Here is a 12,648-nt window from a genome sequence, read left to right as displayed (position 1 = left end):
CTTCCCATATTCCAAACACAAACTTTCAAATATGTGACGTCACAGCCCAAAATTACCTCCTTCCCCAGGCCACATTACTGTCATAAAGCTGATTCTTTTTACTCTGTAGGCACCACAACAAAGTTCAGACCAAGTTTTAAGCGATTTTTCAACGAACAAACCCATTTAAATCAGAATGACTAAACGAGGTGACGTCACACTAACGGTCGCTCCATGTTGAAGATAGGGCCTTGTACAAGGCCCATTTTCAAGTGAAGGGAACGAATTTCTTCAACACCAAGAGGCCGCGGGGGTTGCAACCTAGATAGATAGTGGTTTCTGAACCTCGCCGCAAACTTGGCTATCTCAACTCAAACCCCATGTTAAAGGTGGGATAGTCCCTTTAAGGTAAAAAAAAAAACGGCAGCAGGCGAGTCTAGCTCTCACTTTATTGAGGCAGAAGTCAGGCCTTGAGAGTACACAAAAGCCAGAAGTTAATTTTGCAAGGAACTCTGCTTACGCCTTGGCAGTTGACATGCTAGCGCGATTCAATTACTGCTCTTCTTTCAATCGCATCACCGTTCTGTCGCGTGTTGTTTGATAATTGATATCCTAGTCATAACCGAAAAAATCAGCGTTACTTCCGGTCATAGTCACACCCATTCCTATGGCGGACCACGTGGATAATAATCTACGAGTCTACTAAAAAGGCTATGGCAAAAAATAATGATGAACCTATATATTTGCATACGTATCCAGCTTTGCTTCATTGTCTAGAAAATACTATACCTTGATCCATGTTGCGCCCTGGCGGTTGAGCCCAGAATCCAGCAGCTGTAGGAGAAAACAAACGTCAAGTTAAAAAAAAACAATCACATAAAGACTAGGTAGTGGATATCAACGTCGCGGTTAAAGGGACCCTCCCACCTTCAAAAAAGTTAATGAATTGGCATGAAAGTGATGTCGCTCGGCTCAGAAAGAGCAAAAACGAATATCTACCAAATTTCATCGAAAAATATTCACCGGCTTTCAAGATATTAGACTTTTACTTTTGTTTACTTTTTGGGATCTCCGCTGTTCCTAGCGACTTCATTTAAAAGTGCGGCATTTGTTGCACGCAAAGCAGCATATACCACCGCGTGCTACAAAACGTTTTAGTCAAAGATTTAAAAATCGTTAGATATCTGCGCTGACGTCACACATTCAGAGGGGTATTCCTATGCATTAGCCCCTCTGAATCAAAACGCTGCAATTTTGAAATTCAATATTTCCGATTTAAGGCATTTCTCGATGTTGTGAGTGCCGAAACCGGTAATTGTGAGCCAGGGACCCCATTTTGGCTATCTCAACTCAAATCTAATGTTAAGGTGGGAGGGTCCCTTTAAGTGAGCGCACGCACGCACGCCGGTACCTACTAAATGCACACGCACATACATACCTCTACTACTAACATTTAGGAAAAAACGCACAACTTAAATCTAAATACGCGGAAACGCGATTGAAGAAACTTGGATTACATTGCAAATGTAAAAATGCCACTTTGTTCATTACAACAAGCAAATGCATATCGATCTGCCCTTCTGGGAATGAATAAGCAAACGAAATACCTAAGCCGAGCTTTTATAGATACACCAGCACAGCGGAAGTTTTAGAGTTACGACGATGTGGGGAGGTTTCGCACCTGAAAAAGCAACATTAAAACCTAGCCACTCACTTTCGTGGAAGGGCTCAATAAGGATGGGGTTTATATGGAATCTAGACTCCCAAGTGACTTCGCTGAAAAGGAACACAAGGAATACAGTGATTAGGGAGAGATATACAAATAACAAGGAATACCGTCACGGACGATCCGCAAGAAGGGGTACACGCTTTTGGGTGGTTGTAGTAACTGGACCAGGAAGAGTGCATTTTAATGACCTAGTGTTGGGATATTGTGACCGCGGACCGGCCGTGTGGGACCGTGGAACAGGCTGGGTCGGCGGCCCGGCCGTCCGGCCGGCGAGCCGCCTGACCGCCGCGCGGTCAGCGCGCATGCGCTCTGTGCCGTGGTTATATAAGGGCGCGACCGTGACCGGACTGGGTCAGTCGGCGGGTCGCCGTGTCCGTGCTTGGTCTTCGGTCGCTGGAAGCACAATACACAGTGTCGTGGTATATGCAGCTTTACTTGGCCCTAACATATTTTGGCGCGGTCGGTAGGACCAATAACGTACATGGGCTGCATATGAGTTTTTAAGGAAGAAGATTACTGTGAGAGTTCTGTGACGGCCTACGCAAGCTCACGGTGGAAAAGGTGGACGGAGCCGGTGAGTAGAGACTTTGGGTGAGGAGAGGTTCTCTCCAGTAGAGTTCAGTATAACAAACTATGGATTTATCTACCATTTTTCTTTCAAGAGCCTCGAAATTTAGTGGAGAGTCGGGGGAAGTGTGGCAGAAATGGTTCCGCCGATTCGAAGCTCAGACGGCGAGCATGAAAGCCGGGGACCGGCTGGCGGCTATGGTGGGTCTTTTGGACGGAGTCGCACTGGACACATTCGCGTCACTCACCGAAGAGTCACGGAAGGACTACGGCAGGGTGGTTGAAGCGCTGAAAAGTCGGTTCGGTCGGCAAATAAGCACGTTGCAGGCTCATGCCGAACTCAACCGAGTTTGCCAGTCACCTTCGGAGTCTGTTGAAGACTTCTCAGCCAGGATCAGAGAGCTGAGTGGGCTAGCCCAGCCGGCTCTGGCCAGCGATCACAGCGCTATGGAGGGATTCCAGTGCGGCCGATTCATCTGTGGCCTCCGTGACAAGCAATTGCAAGAGAGGTTAATCAGCCAAAACGTATCCACACTGACTGACGCGGTACGCGTTAGTAAAGAATTCGAGGAGACGAGGAAGACGATCAAGGCAGTGCGAAATCATGAGATCGACGTCATCGGGGCGGTCCGCCCGGTCGGGAGTGAAGCAACCGTGGGTCAAGCAGAAAAGACTGTGACGGACAACAACCGGCTCACAGCCATCGAAGATCACATTCGCGGGCTACACGAGTCGATATCGGCCATCACAATGGCGCCGAAGACGACAACTGATGCGAGTAAGTCTCGCCGACTTCCCCGGTGCTACCGCTGCGAGCAGCCGGGTCATTTTCAGCGAGACTGCCCCGAGCGTAGCCGTGGTTCACCTAGCGTCAGATGCTTCGGCTGTGGAGAATTGGGTCACCTCAAGCGACACTGCCCCATTTCATTGCCGTCGACAAGGGACGGGCGCGCGCTGCCGCTCTGCTTAGTTGTGGGCAGCAGGGCCACTGGATGGCGGGGTGCCAATACTTCCAGGGTGGCAGCACTGGCGGAGGCCACTCCGAGACAAGAGCTGCTGATCCCCGGCGGGGCGCCGGTGCGCATCAGGAAAACTGAACCGGACTGGAGCCGTGGGACAGGTCCCAGTCCTCTCGAAAGCGTCCCCACTCACGGCGTCGGCCGTTCGGGTCGTCATTCACGGCGCTCCGACATGGGCGCTGGTGGACACTGGTGCCGACTTCACCATGATGCGAAAAGGATTTTATGAGGGGAACCCAGCACTCAGAGCAATCCGGCTCAGCCCGAGCGCGCGCAATGCTATCGGAGCGGGAGGTACCTCCCTCCAGGTAGTTGGTGAGTTGGAAAACCTCTCATTATGCATTGATGGAGTCAGCTTCCGATGCCCGGTAGTGACCGTGGCAGACGACCTCGTGTACGACGTGATACTAGGTCGCGACTTCACGTGCATGCATCGCACGGTCATTGACGACGACGCTGGCTCATTCAAGATTGGAACCATGAGCGTTCCCCTGCCGAGCCGGGAGCAGGTTCGACCAAGACGAGCGCGAGTGCGATTACTGTCGAACGTCGTCATTCCAGCACGGTCAGAGAGCGTGGTAGCCGGAAAGCTGGAGAGAGTGGACGGCGTGCAGAGTGATGAAATGGGTGCAGCCGGGATATTCGAGCCATCAACCGTAGCGGAGCGGGAGGGACTCCTGACTCCAAGGGCTCTGGTCGTTGCAGACGACGACGGGTGCGTCTCGATCATTTTGACAAATGTTGGATCTGAAGAAGTCCGTGTCCTCAGAGGCAGTGACCTAGGGACATTTTATGATGCTACAAACGAGAAGGACTGCGAGTACAAGTTGTGCCTGGCTGCAGACGGAGGCGTTGAGGACAGTGATGATGATGACGTTGATGATGTGAGCTGCAGAACAGAAAGGCGTCAGAATACGACGGTGACAGAAGTACTTGATGTGGACGGATCTGACTTCTCAGCGGAAGGAAAGGAAAAGCTCAGAACCATTCTCAGCGAATATGCAGACATCTTCAGCCAGTATGCGGGTGATATCGGCAAGACAGATTTGCTCGAACACCACATCGACACAGGGGAGGAGGCTCCCGTGAAGCAGAGACCACGGCGGGTACCAGTTAAACTCCGCGAGCAAGTCGAGATGCAGAAGACGCAGATGATGAAAGATGGAATAATTGAAGAGAGTACAAGTCCGTGGTGCTCCCCAGTCGTCCTGGCCAGAAAGAAAGATGGAAGTTTCCGCTTCTGCGTCGATCTCCGCGCGATCAACAGCCGAACTCGCGGATGTGCGCATCCTCTGCCGAGGGTCGACGAGGCGTTGGATACCCTAGCGAGGGCGACGTGGTACACGACGCTCGACATGGCGACCGGTTACTGGCAGGTCCCGCTGGCCACAGAGGACCGAGAAAAGACGGCGTTCTCCACGGGCAAAGGACTCCATCAGTTCAGGGTGATGGCCATGGGTCTCAAAAATGCTGGAGCCACATTCCAGCGACTCATGGAACTGGTGCTTGCAGGTCTGGACTCGAAACGCTGTTTAGTCTACCTTGATGACATCATCATATCAAGCAGATCCGAGGACGAGCACATCGCAACGCTCCGTGATGTCTTCAAGCGAGTGAGGTCGGCGAAGCTGAAGCTCAAACCAGAGAAGTGCCGCCTCGCAAAGCGCGAAGTTACGTTCCTCGGTCACCGGGTCGCAAAGGAGGGACTCCTACCGGACCCACATAACATCCAGAAGATACTCGACTGGGCTCCACCGAAGACGGAAGATGGCATGAAGAGCTTCCTCGGATTGTGCGGATATTACAGCCGTTTTGTCCCACAATACATGGATCTCACGAAGCCGCTGAGGGAAGCCAAGGTGGTGGGTGACCACCTGACGTGGACGCCGGAAGCTGAAGCAGCTTTTGAGAGTCTGAAGCAGGCGCTGACTGCACCTCCAGTGTTAGCCCTCCCTACGTTCCGTGGTACATTCGTCTTGTACACGGATGCATCCGACTCTGCAGTCGGTTCAGTGCTCGCGGAGCGGGTGGGTGACACGGAGAGAGTCATCGCCTACGACAGTAAGGTGCTGACAAAGCAACAGCGCAGATGGCCAACATATGATAAAGAACTCTGGGCCATCGTTCACGCCATCCGGCGATTCAACCAGTACACAGTTGGAGCAGAATTCGAAGTCGTGACCGATCACAAACCACTCACGGGTGTACCGGAGTCCATCAATGTGGAACGTGACGGGACGGGAAGACGTGGCCGGTGGGCCATCGAGCTGAGCTCTTACCAGTTCCGGGTGGTTGTCCGGCCGGGCCGTGATCACGGCAATGCCGATGCGATGTCCCGGCAGCGACCAGTCAACGGCAATATCTGGACGGGCAAGCGCAGCAAGTCTTGTCCCGCCGAAGCCGGTCAAGCACCCGTGCATACCGCAGCTACAAGAGCCCAAGAACCTGCTTCTGGTGAAGAGGAGGAATGTGTGGGGAAGACTCGAGGCGCAGCAGAACTCGACCAAGTCTGCGCACTGCCTACTGCGCCACCTAGTGCGAAGGATGACCAGGCGGGACGCCTAATCACCGAAGCACCAGGACAATCGGAGTTGCAGACGGCGCAACAAGAGGACGAGGTCCTCAGTGTCATGCGGAACGCCTGTCTGGGCAGTCGGGAACCACCGCCCGATCACTCTCTCGCCGAGTGGGAGCTACTGCGTGGGAGCTGGACGCAGCTCGAAGTGCGGGAGGGCGTTCTCGGCATGAGGACGAAGTGGGGCTTCCGGGCCCTGGTCCCCGATTCGATGCGATCAAGAATCATGACGCTCGCCCATGACCATCCGACGTCCGCACACTTGGGACGGAGTCGAACAACGGAAAGAGTGCGACAGCGCTTCCTCTGGCCCGGCATGTTCGCGGACATCCGTCGGTACTGCAGCACGTGTGACCTTTGCCAACGGCGCCATCGCCCTGCACCGAAGAAACGGGCTCCTCTGGTGACGGAGGTCACGAGTCAACCATTCCGCAGAATCGCGATTGACATCACTGAGATGCCGGTGTCGAAGAATGGCAACCGATATGCAGTAGTCATCATGGACTATTTTTCTAAATACGTCCGAGTGTACCCAGTCAGACGGCAGGATGCCGAAACCGTAACCACGGTGCTGTTGGATTGGGTTTACGACATGGGGGTGCCAGACAGGATTCACTCGGACCAAGGAGGCCAATTTGAGTCTGCATTGTTCCAGTGCATGTGCAAGCGACTGGGCATCCAGAAAACGCGTACAACGCCCTATCACCCCGAGAGTGATGGTATGGTAGAGCGTTTTATGAGAACACTCAAGGACATGGTCGCCAAATACGTTGACCCTCAAGGAGCGAACTGGGACGCTGACATCAAGGCGTACTGCATGGCCTACAACACCTCTGTGCACAGCGTCACCGGATATTCCCCGTTCTTTCTGCTGCACGGATTCCACCCGAAAACGCCACTCGATGCGGTCATCAACCCTCCGGATCGGGCGGTAAACATCCGGTGCTACCTTGAAGAGCGTCTAAAGGCCATTTCAGAGGCTTATCAGACGACTATCAGGAAAACCCGGGCCAGTGCTACGGAGGCTGCGACCCGATTCAACCAGCGCGCGAGCGGAAAAGGGTTCGAGGCTGGTGACCGGGTATGGATTCGGGATAATAGGGTCTCGGTCGGCGGGAAGCCGAAGCTGGGACTGTACTACAAAGGCCCGGGCACCATCATCGGCCGCCTCGGAGGAGAGAGAGGAGTAACGTACCTCGTCCGTGACGACAAGGGCAAGGAAAAGGCTCTGCACTTCAACCAGCTAAAGCTAGCTGTGGAACGGGAGTCCCACAAACAGGAAACGTCTGGAAGCACCCGGAGGGACGACGCATCGGACACAGCCACAGAAACGCGTCCCAGGAAGCAGACGGGGTCCGAGGAGACTGGACCGGATCCACTGGCGTTGTACTACCTCTGCCGGCGGGCCCGAGATCAGGTGGGGAATGGGGGTACATCTGTGCGGGGCGCGTATGTGACCAGGTCTGGCAGAGTGTCGCTCCCCCCAGATCGTTTTCAATCCTAGGCCTCGGATGCTCTCGATGTGCATCACCAGTGTCTGAATCAGTTTGTATTTCCGGTCGCGTTCCGGTCGCGTAGTGTGTCGCGTTTCTTTGTTCTTGACCAAGTGGAAACGTTTCTTTTATGGGGGGAGGAGTGTTGGGATATTGTGACCGCGGACCGGCCGTGTGGGGCCGTGGAACAGGCTGGGTCGGCGGCCCGGCCGTCCGGCCGGCGAGCCGCCTGACCGCCGCGCGGTCAGCGCGCATGCGCTCTGTGCCGTGGTTATATAAGGGCGCGACCGTGACCGGACTGGGTCAGTCGGCGGGTCGCCGTGTCCGTGCTTGGTCTTCGGTCGCTGGAAGCACAATACACAGTGTCGTGGTATATGCAGCTTTACTTGGCCCTAACACTATGCCATCTCTCTGTCATGTCTTCGCCAGTTATGTCAAACATTATTTCTGCATATCAAGTAGGTCACTTATAAGGCCGGAACCATTGACCTATGATAAGTATAGGTCTTAAGGTCGTTCTCCACGGTACATGTTTTGCGCGTTTTAAATGACGTTTTAACGCTTTTTTTATGTTTTGCGAGTTTTTCATGATCCGGCGTTGATCTGTACCATTAAATTACACGGTGCCATCTCCACGACGGAAGATTTGTCAAAAATCGAAAAACGCGTGGCTTCATAAAATCAAAAAACTGCAAAACTCGTAAAACGCGTCAGTTGTGTCATGCAAAACTCGTAAAACCTTAAAAAAACGAAAAACTCTCATTTGTAAAAAGCGCGATTTTATCCAAACATTTGGATTGGATGAAAATTTTCCGGTTTTTGACAAGGCTAAGATACCTGAAATGGATGCAGAGGAAAGCGATGAAACACAATTTGAAGAAGCCAATGATCATGGTAAGTACTCAGACAATCATACCAATAACTTCTGTTGCTATTCCAACGATGTGGATGTCAAATAATTACATAGTGAGTCTATCATGGAACAGATATTACGATATCAGATCATTTCAGATAATTGATAATTAACTGATGTCATAGCGGTGATAACAATAGGGTAACGTGATGATACCCCTATAACTATCTTTACAGCGAAAATCGAAGCGTTAATAGAAGCCGTGCGCCAGATACCTGCCTTGTGGGACAAGAGGGCCACGGCATACAGCGCACGAAGGGCGGAGAAAGAAGTTCTTTGGCGTCGAGTGGCCACATCATGCGGTTCAATGATGACAGGTTTGTGACATGCCCTGGTGCCCTGTTTTTTATAGCAAGATTAAGGAGACCCAAAGCTATCCCGTTACATTTTTACACGATTCTTTGTGGGTAAGCTAGATGAAGCGATAAATGTCTAACGTACGCAATTAACAGGGCTAAAGCGATGTTTTTAATACACGCACTAGAGGAGAGGGGACGGCCCCTTCCTTCAGGGCGCGCAATTTTCAGACCTCCTCTGTCGGGACGTGTTTAAGACCCCAACTTATTCTGCTGCCGATACATCTTTTAAGTGGTAATGTTTGGAACAATTATTTCATAACTCATAAGGTATTGACACATATTTTGCTTTTTCGCATCAGGGTCAGAGGCTCAGAAGCTGTGGACGCGCACCAAGGCCTACTACCTACAGAGGTTGCGTATCCACGTCCCCAGCGGCAGTCCGGCTCCCGAGCACATCAGCAAGCTGGGACCGTATGGCAACCTGCTGCAATTTCTGCAGCCGGTGACGAAGCGTGGCAAGTGAGTTTGCCTGTCCCGTAGCTAAGTTGGTAGAGCACTGGACTCCCAGTAGTGAGAGCCCGGGTTGACGCTCCGGCGCTCGATATTTGAGGCTCCTGACGGGGATGGTCTACGGTTGATGGGAGCAGCCGTAGCCAGTTGACTGTTGAAGTCAGTTGAGTGGGACGGGCCGTGTCCGGCTTTGAAGGGCAGGGTAAACTTTGGCGTATAAATTCTCCCGATACCCGGAATTGCGCGATCGGACGGTAGGGGTCGGGGTCTACGCAACAAGCTCTGCTTAGCGTGGACCCCGGCTCTGTCAGTCCGTCCATTCAGACATTCGAGCTAAATGATAAAAAAATACTAGGTTTTCGAAATGTACCGTCTTAAAAACTTCATTTTAATAAAAATAAGAAATAGTTACCTACAGGTATAACTACTGACTGAAACGCAACCACTGAACTAATCATATTGAAGCTGTGTAACTAGAAAGTTTTAAATCAAAATGCCTTTTTATAAAAAAAAACTTTTTCGTTCCAGGAACGTCTCATCGGCGGGGTTCAGAAACCAGCAAGAAAGCCCAGGTCACGCTGGAATGCAACATCAGTCGGCAGCTTCATCTACATCAAGCTATGTATTTGACAGTGTGGATGATTTCTTGGCGCAGCTGCAGTTCTCCGGCTCTGCGCAGAGCGGAAATACGAATTCCGATGCTGACTTAACCTCATCTCCAGCCCCGGCACAGGCACCAGGTCGAACGCTGACCCAGTCTCCGGCACCGGCACCGGCACCAGTACCACCACCACCAGCACCGACGCCGGCGCCAGCGCCGGGACCAGCACCAGTACCACCAGCACCGACGCCGGCACCAGCGCCGGGACCGGTACCAGCACCGACGCCGGCACCAGCGCCGGGACCGGTACCAGCACCGACACCGCTACAGGCACCGGTCAGAGCACCAGCACCGGCCTCGACCCCGGCACAGGCAGTTCGTCAGCAAGGTTTAGGGCGCAGGAGGCGCCGTGGAGAGGGTGACGAATCCGTCGATGGACGGATTCTAGAGGAACTGGCGCATGGACGACAGGAGATAAGAAACAGAAACAGGGCATTCGGAGCATATGTGGGTGCTGAACTAGAGTCGCGTGATGAGGCCGCAGCCAAACGCCTACGCCGCGCTATCTTTGAGCTCTTGCAAGAGTAAAAACGAAAATGTGACAGCTGATTTTTTTTAAACAATGGGAGTGGTTGAGTTGCGGTTGAGTTGTGTTTATTGTTCTGACATTGCAATGTCATGCGTGAGACCTTTATATTTCACACAAAAAGTTTCATTGCTACGCAAGCAAATAAATAAGTCGATGATGCATTTGCACCCATGTTCACTATGCTTCTATGCACATGTCGGCTGCGTGCCTCTTCTGTTTGTTCAGCAGTTGGCTGCACGATCGACACGAGCCTGTTGCCATGGCACACTCCCCACCCCGTTGAAGAAGGTGACGAAGCCATCACGCACCAGAGCCGCTTGCCTGGTATGGTTTCTCGCCGATCCTGGATCGTGGATGTCGGTCAGTCCAGCCACCTCTCCTGGCTCTTCGGCTCCCAGGAAGCTATATGAGCCAGGTTGTGACGACTGCCGTTCCATATCTTTCTTGCGGAGATAATTATGCAGGGCACACGTGGCCAGCACCAGCAGCTTGGCCATCTCCAGGCTGCACGTAATGGCCCCGCGGTAGATCCGCCACCGCTGTGCCAATATCCCGAAGGCGTTCTCAGATGTCAGCCGGGCGCGACTCATCCTGTAGTTTGCGATGCGGCGCTCGTTGGTTAATCTGACACACGGGAAAGGCCGCATCATATAAGGTCGCAAAGGAAATGCTTCATCGCCGACCAGCACATGAGGCATCGGCGTGTCTGTACCAGGCAGAGGCTCCGGCTCGGGCAGTACCGCTGGACCGCCGTGCAGCTGTTCCTCCAGCATGATGCCTAGGTCGCTAGCGCCCCATATTCCTCCATCGCTCTCCTGGCCGTTGCTGCCGACAGTCACGTATGTAAACCGATAGAAGGCATCGACGACAGCCATCAACACAATACTACAGAAACCTTTATAGCACCAGTTGATGGAGCCACTATTCGCCGGCTTTTGAATCATAACATGTTTGCCATCGACGGCTCCACAGCAGTTGGGGAACTGCCACACATTCCGGAATTCACGGGCACGCTGGTGCCACTCTGCGGTGGTTGGAAATGCCATGACCTTTGGCCCCAGCTCGGACCACAAAGCTGCGCAAACCTCACTGATTATTTTCGGCACGGTGGCACACCCGATCCGGTAGGACTCCGACACCGTCTTCATTGAACCACCGGCTGAAAGGAATCGGAGGGTCACTGCCAGTCGCTCCCCCGGAGAGATGGGTTCACGCATACACGTATGCTGTTTTCTTATCTTGTCTTGAACCAAGGCCAGGAGCTCATCGAAGTCAGCAACGGACATCCGGAAGTAGCGGAGATGGGCTGATGGATCGGCTGCTCTCATCTCTTGCACCAGAGTATGGTATTCTCCAACCTGGTCAGGACGAAGAAGTATGGGTCGTACCCAGCAGACTCTCTTTTGTCTTCGTCGCTGCCGAACTCTCCAGAGCAGAAGCAAACGAAGAAGACGGCTTCGTTCAGGATCCATCAGTGTTGCACTAAACACAATATAGATATACGCCTACCTTTAATGTAAATTAATAGGTCAAACAAACCTACGTCCAACCTTCTCCCATATAGCCTACAAACTGACAAACTAAAAACCGTAAAAAGCGCAAAACTCGCAAAACTCGCAAAACTCGCAAAAGCGTCTGTTAAAAAGCGAAAAAAGCGCAAAACTCTCGTTTGCTAAAACGCGTAAAAACCGAAAATTTTTGCACGTGGAGACAGTACTTTATAGTTATACTTATTATAGGTCAATGGCCGGAACACGGCTCTTAAGCGTGCAAAACGCATCTCCGCACTTCCCATTGGAATACATATGCCATGTATTCCAATGGGAGGTGCGAAGACGCGTTTTGCACGCTTAAAAGCTGTGTTCCAGCCTGTCACTTGGTGCTAGTTGCGTTGCTTGGTCCAATTGGTTTGATTTGAAAGGCTAGGTTCAGTGGGGTGACAAAAAAGTCGACAAAATAGCCAGGCTCTGTGGAGGAGATTGCGGACCCCCCCCCCCTCTAAACAAACGCAGATAGACGGTGACACAAGCGCCAAGTATCATCCCTTTGTTTTAACATTGGGCGCATACATGACGGTGAATCGACGAAAAAAGAGAAATTTAACAAATCATTACGCATGCTTGCGCAGCATTACATAATGTGACACTGAAAACACAAAATTCATGTCATACTCACTTAAAACCTTGCCACTTCACTTCATACATCTGGCAGCTTGAGTCACATGCGATGATGAACTCAATGAAAAAAAAAAACGCTCCTGCAAAGAACAGATTAGGCAAAGTTAATGAATTGCGAAACTAACACACTTGTTTAATGTTAGGCATGACACGACATTCATGTATTAAAGGGACTATCCCACCTTTAACATGGGGTT

General features: G+C 52.1%; 1 protein-coding gene across 1 annotated transcript; it reads left to right on the top strand.

The window, feature by feature from the left end:
* The first annotated feature begins 8,349 nt into the window (after window positions 1–8,349).
* Window positions 8,350–10,435, top strand: LOC122385624 (mucin-1-like). The gene is made up of 3 exons (XM_043374003.1): window positions 8,350–8,592; window positions 8,934–9,093; window positions 9,613–10,435. The coding sequence occupies exons 1-3, from the start codon at window positions 8,583–8,585 to the stop codon at window positions 10,271–10,273; spliced, it is 831 nt and encodes a 276-aa protein (XP_043229938.1). The 5' UTR covers window positions 8,350–8,582; the 3' UTR covers window positions 10,274–10,435.
* Window positions 10,436–12,648: the final 2,213 nt, after the last annotated feature.

Source organism: Amphibalanus amphitrite, unplaced genomic scaffold (assembly GCF_019059575.1).
Source record: "Amphibalanus amphitrite isolate SeventyFive unplaced genomic scaffold, NRLGWU_Aamphi_draft 000225F_arrow, whole genome shotgun sequence".
Classification (NCBI taxonomy): domain Eukaryota; kingdom Metazoa; phylum Arthropoda; class Thecostraca; order Balanomorpha; family Balanidae; genus Amphibalanus; species Amphibalanus amphitrite.
This window is presented reverse-complemented; position numbering and strand designations above follow the sequence as displayed.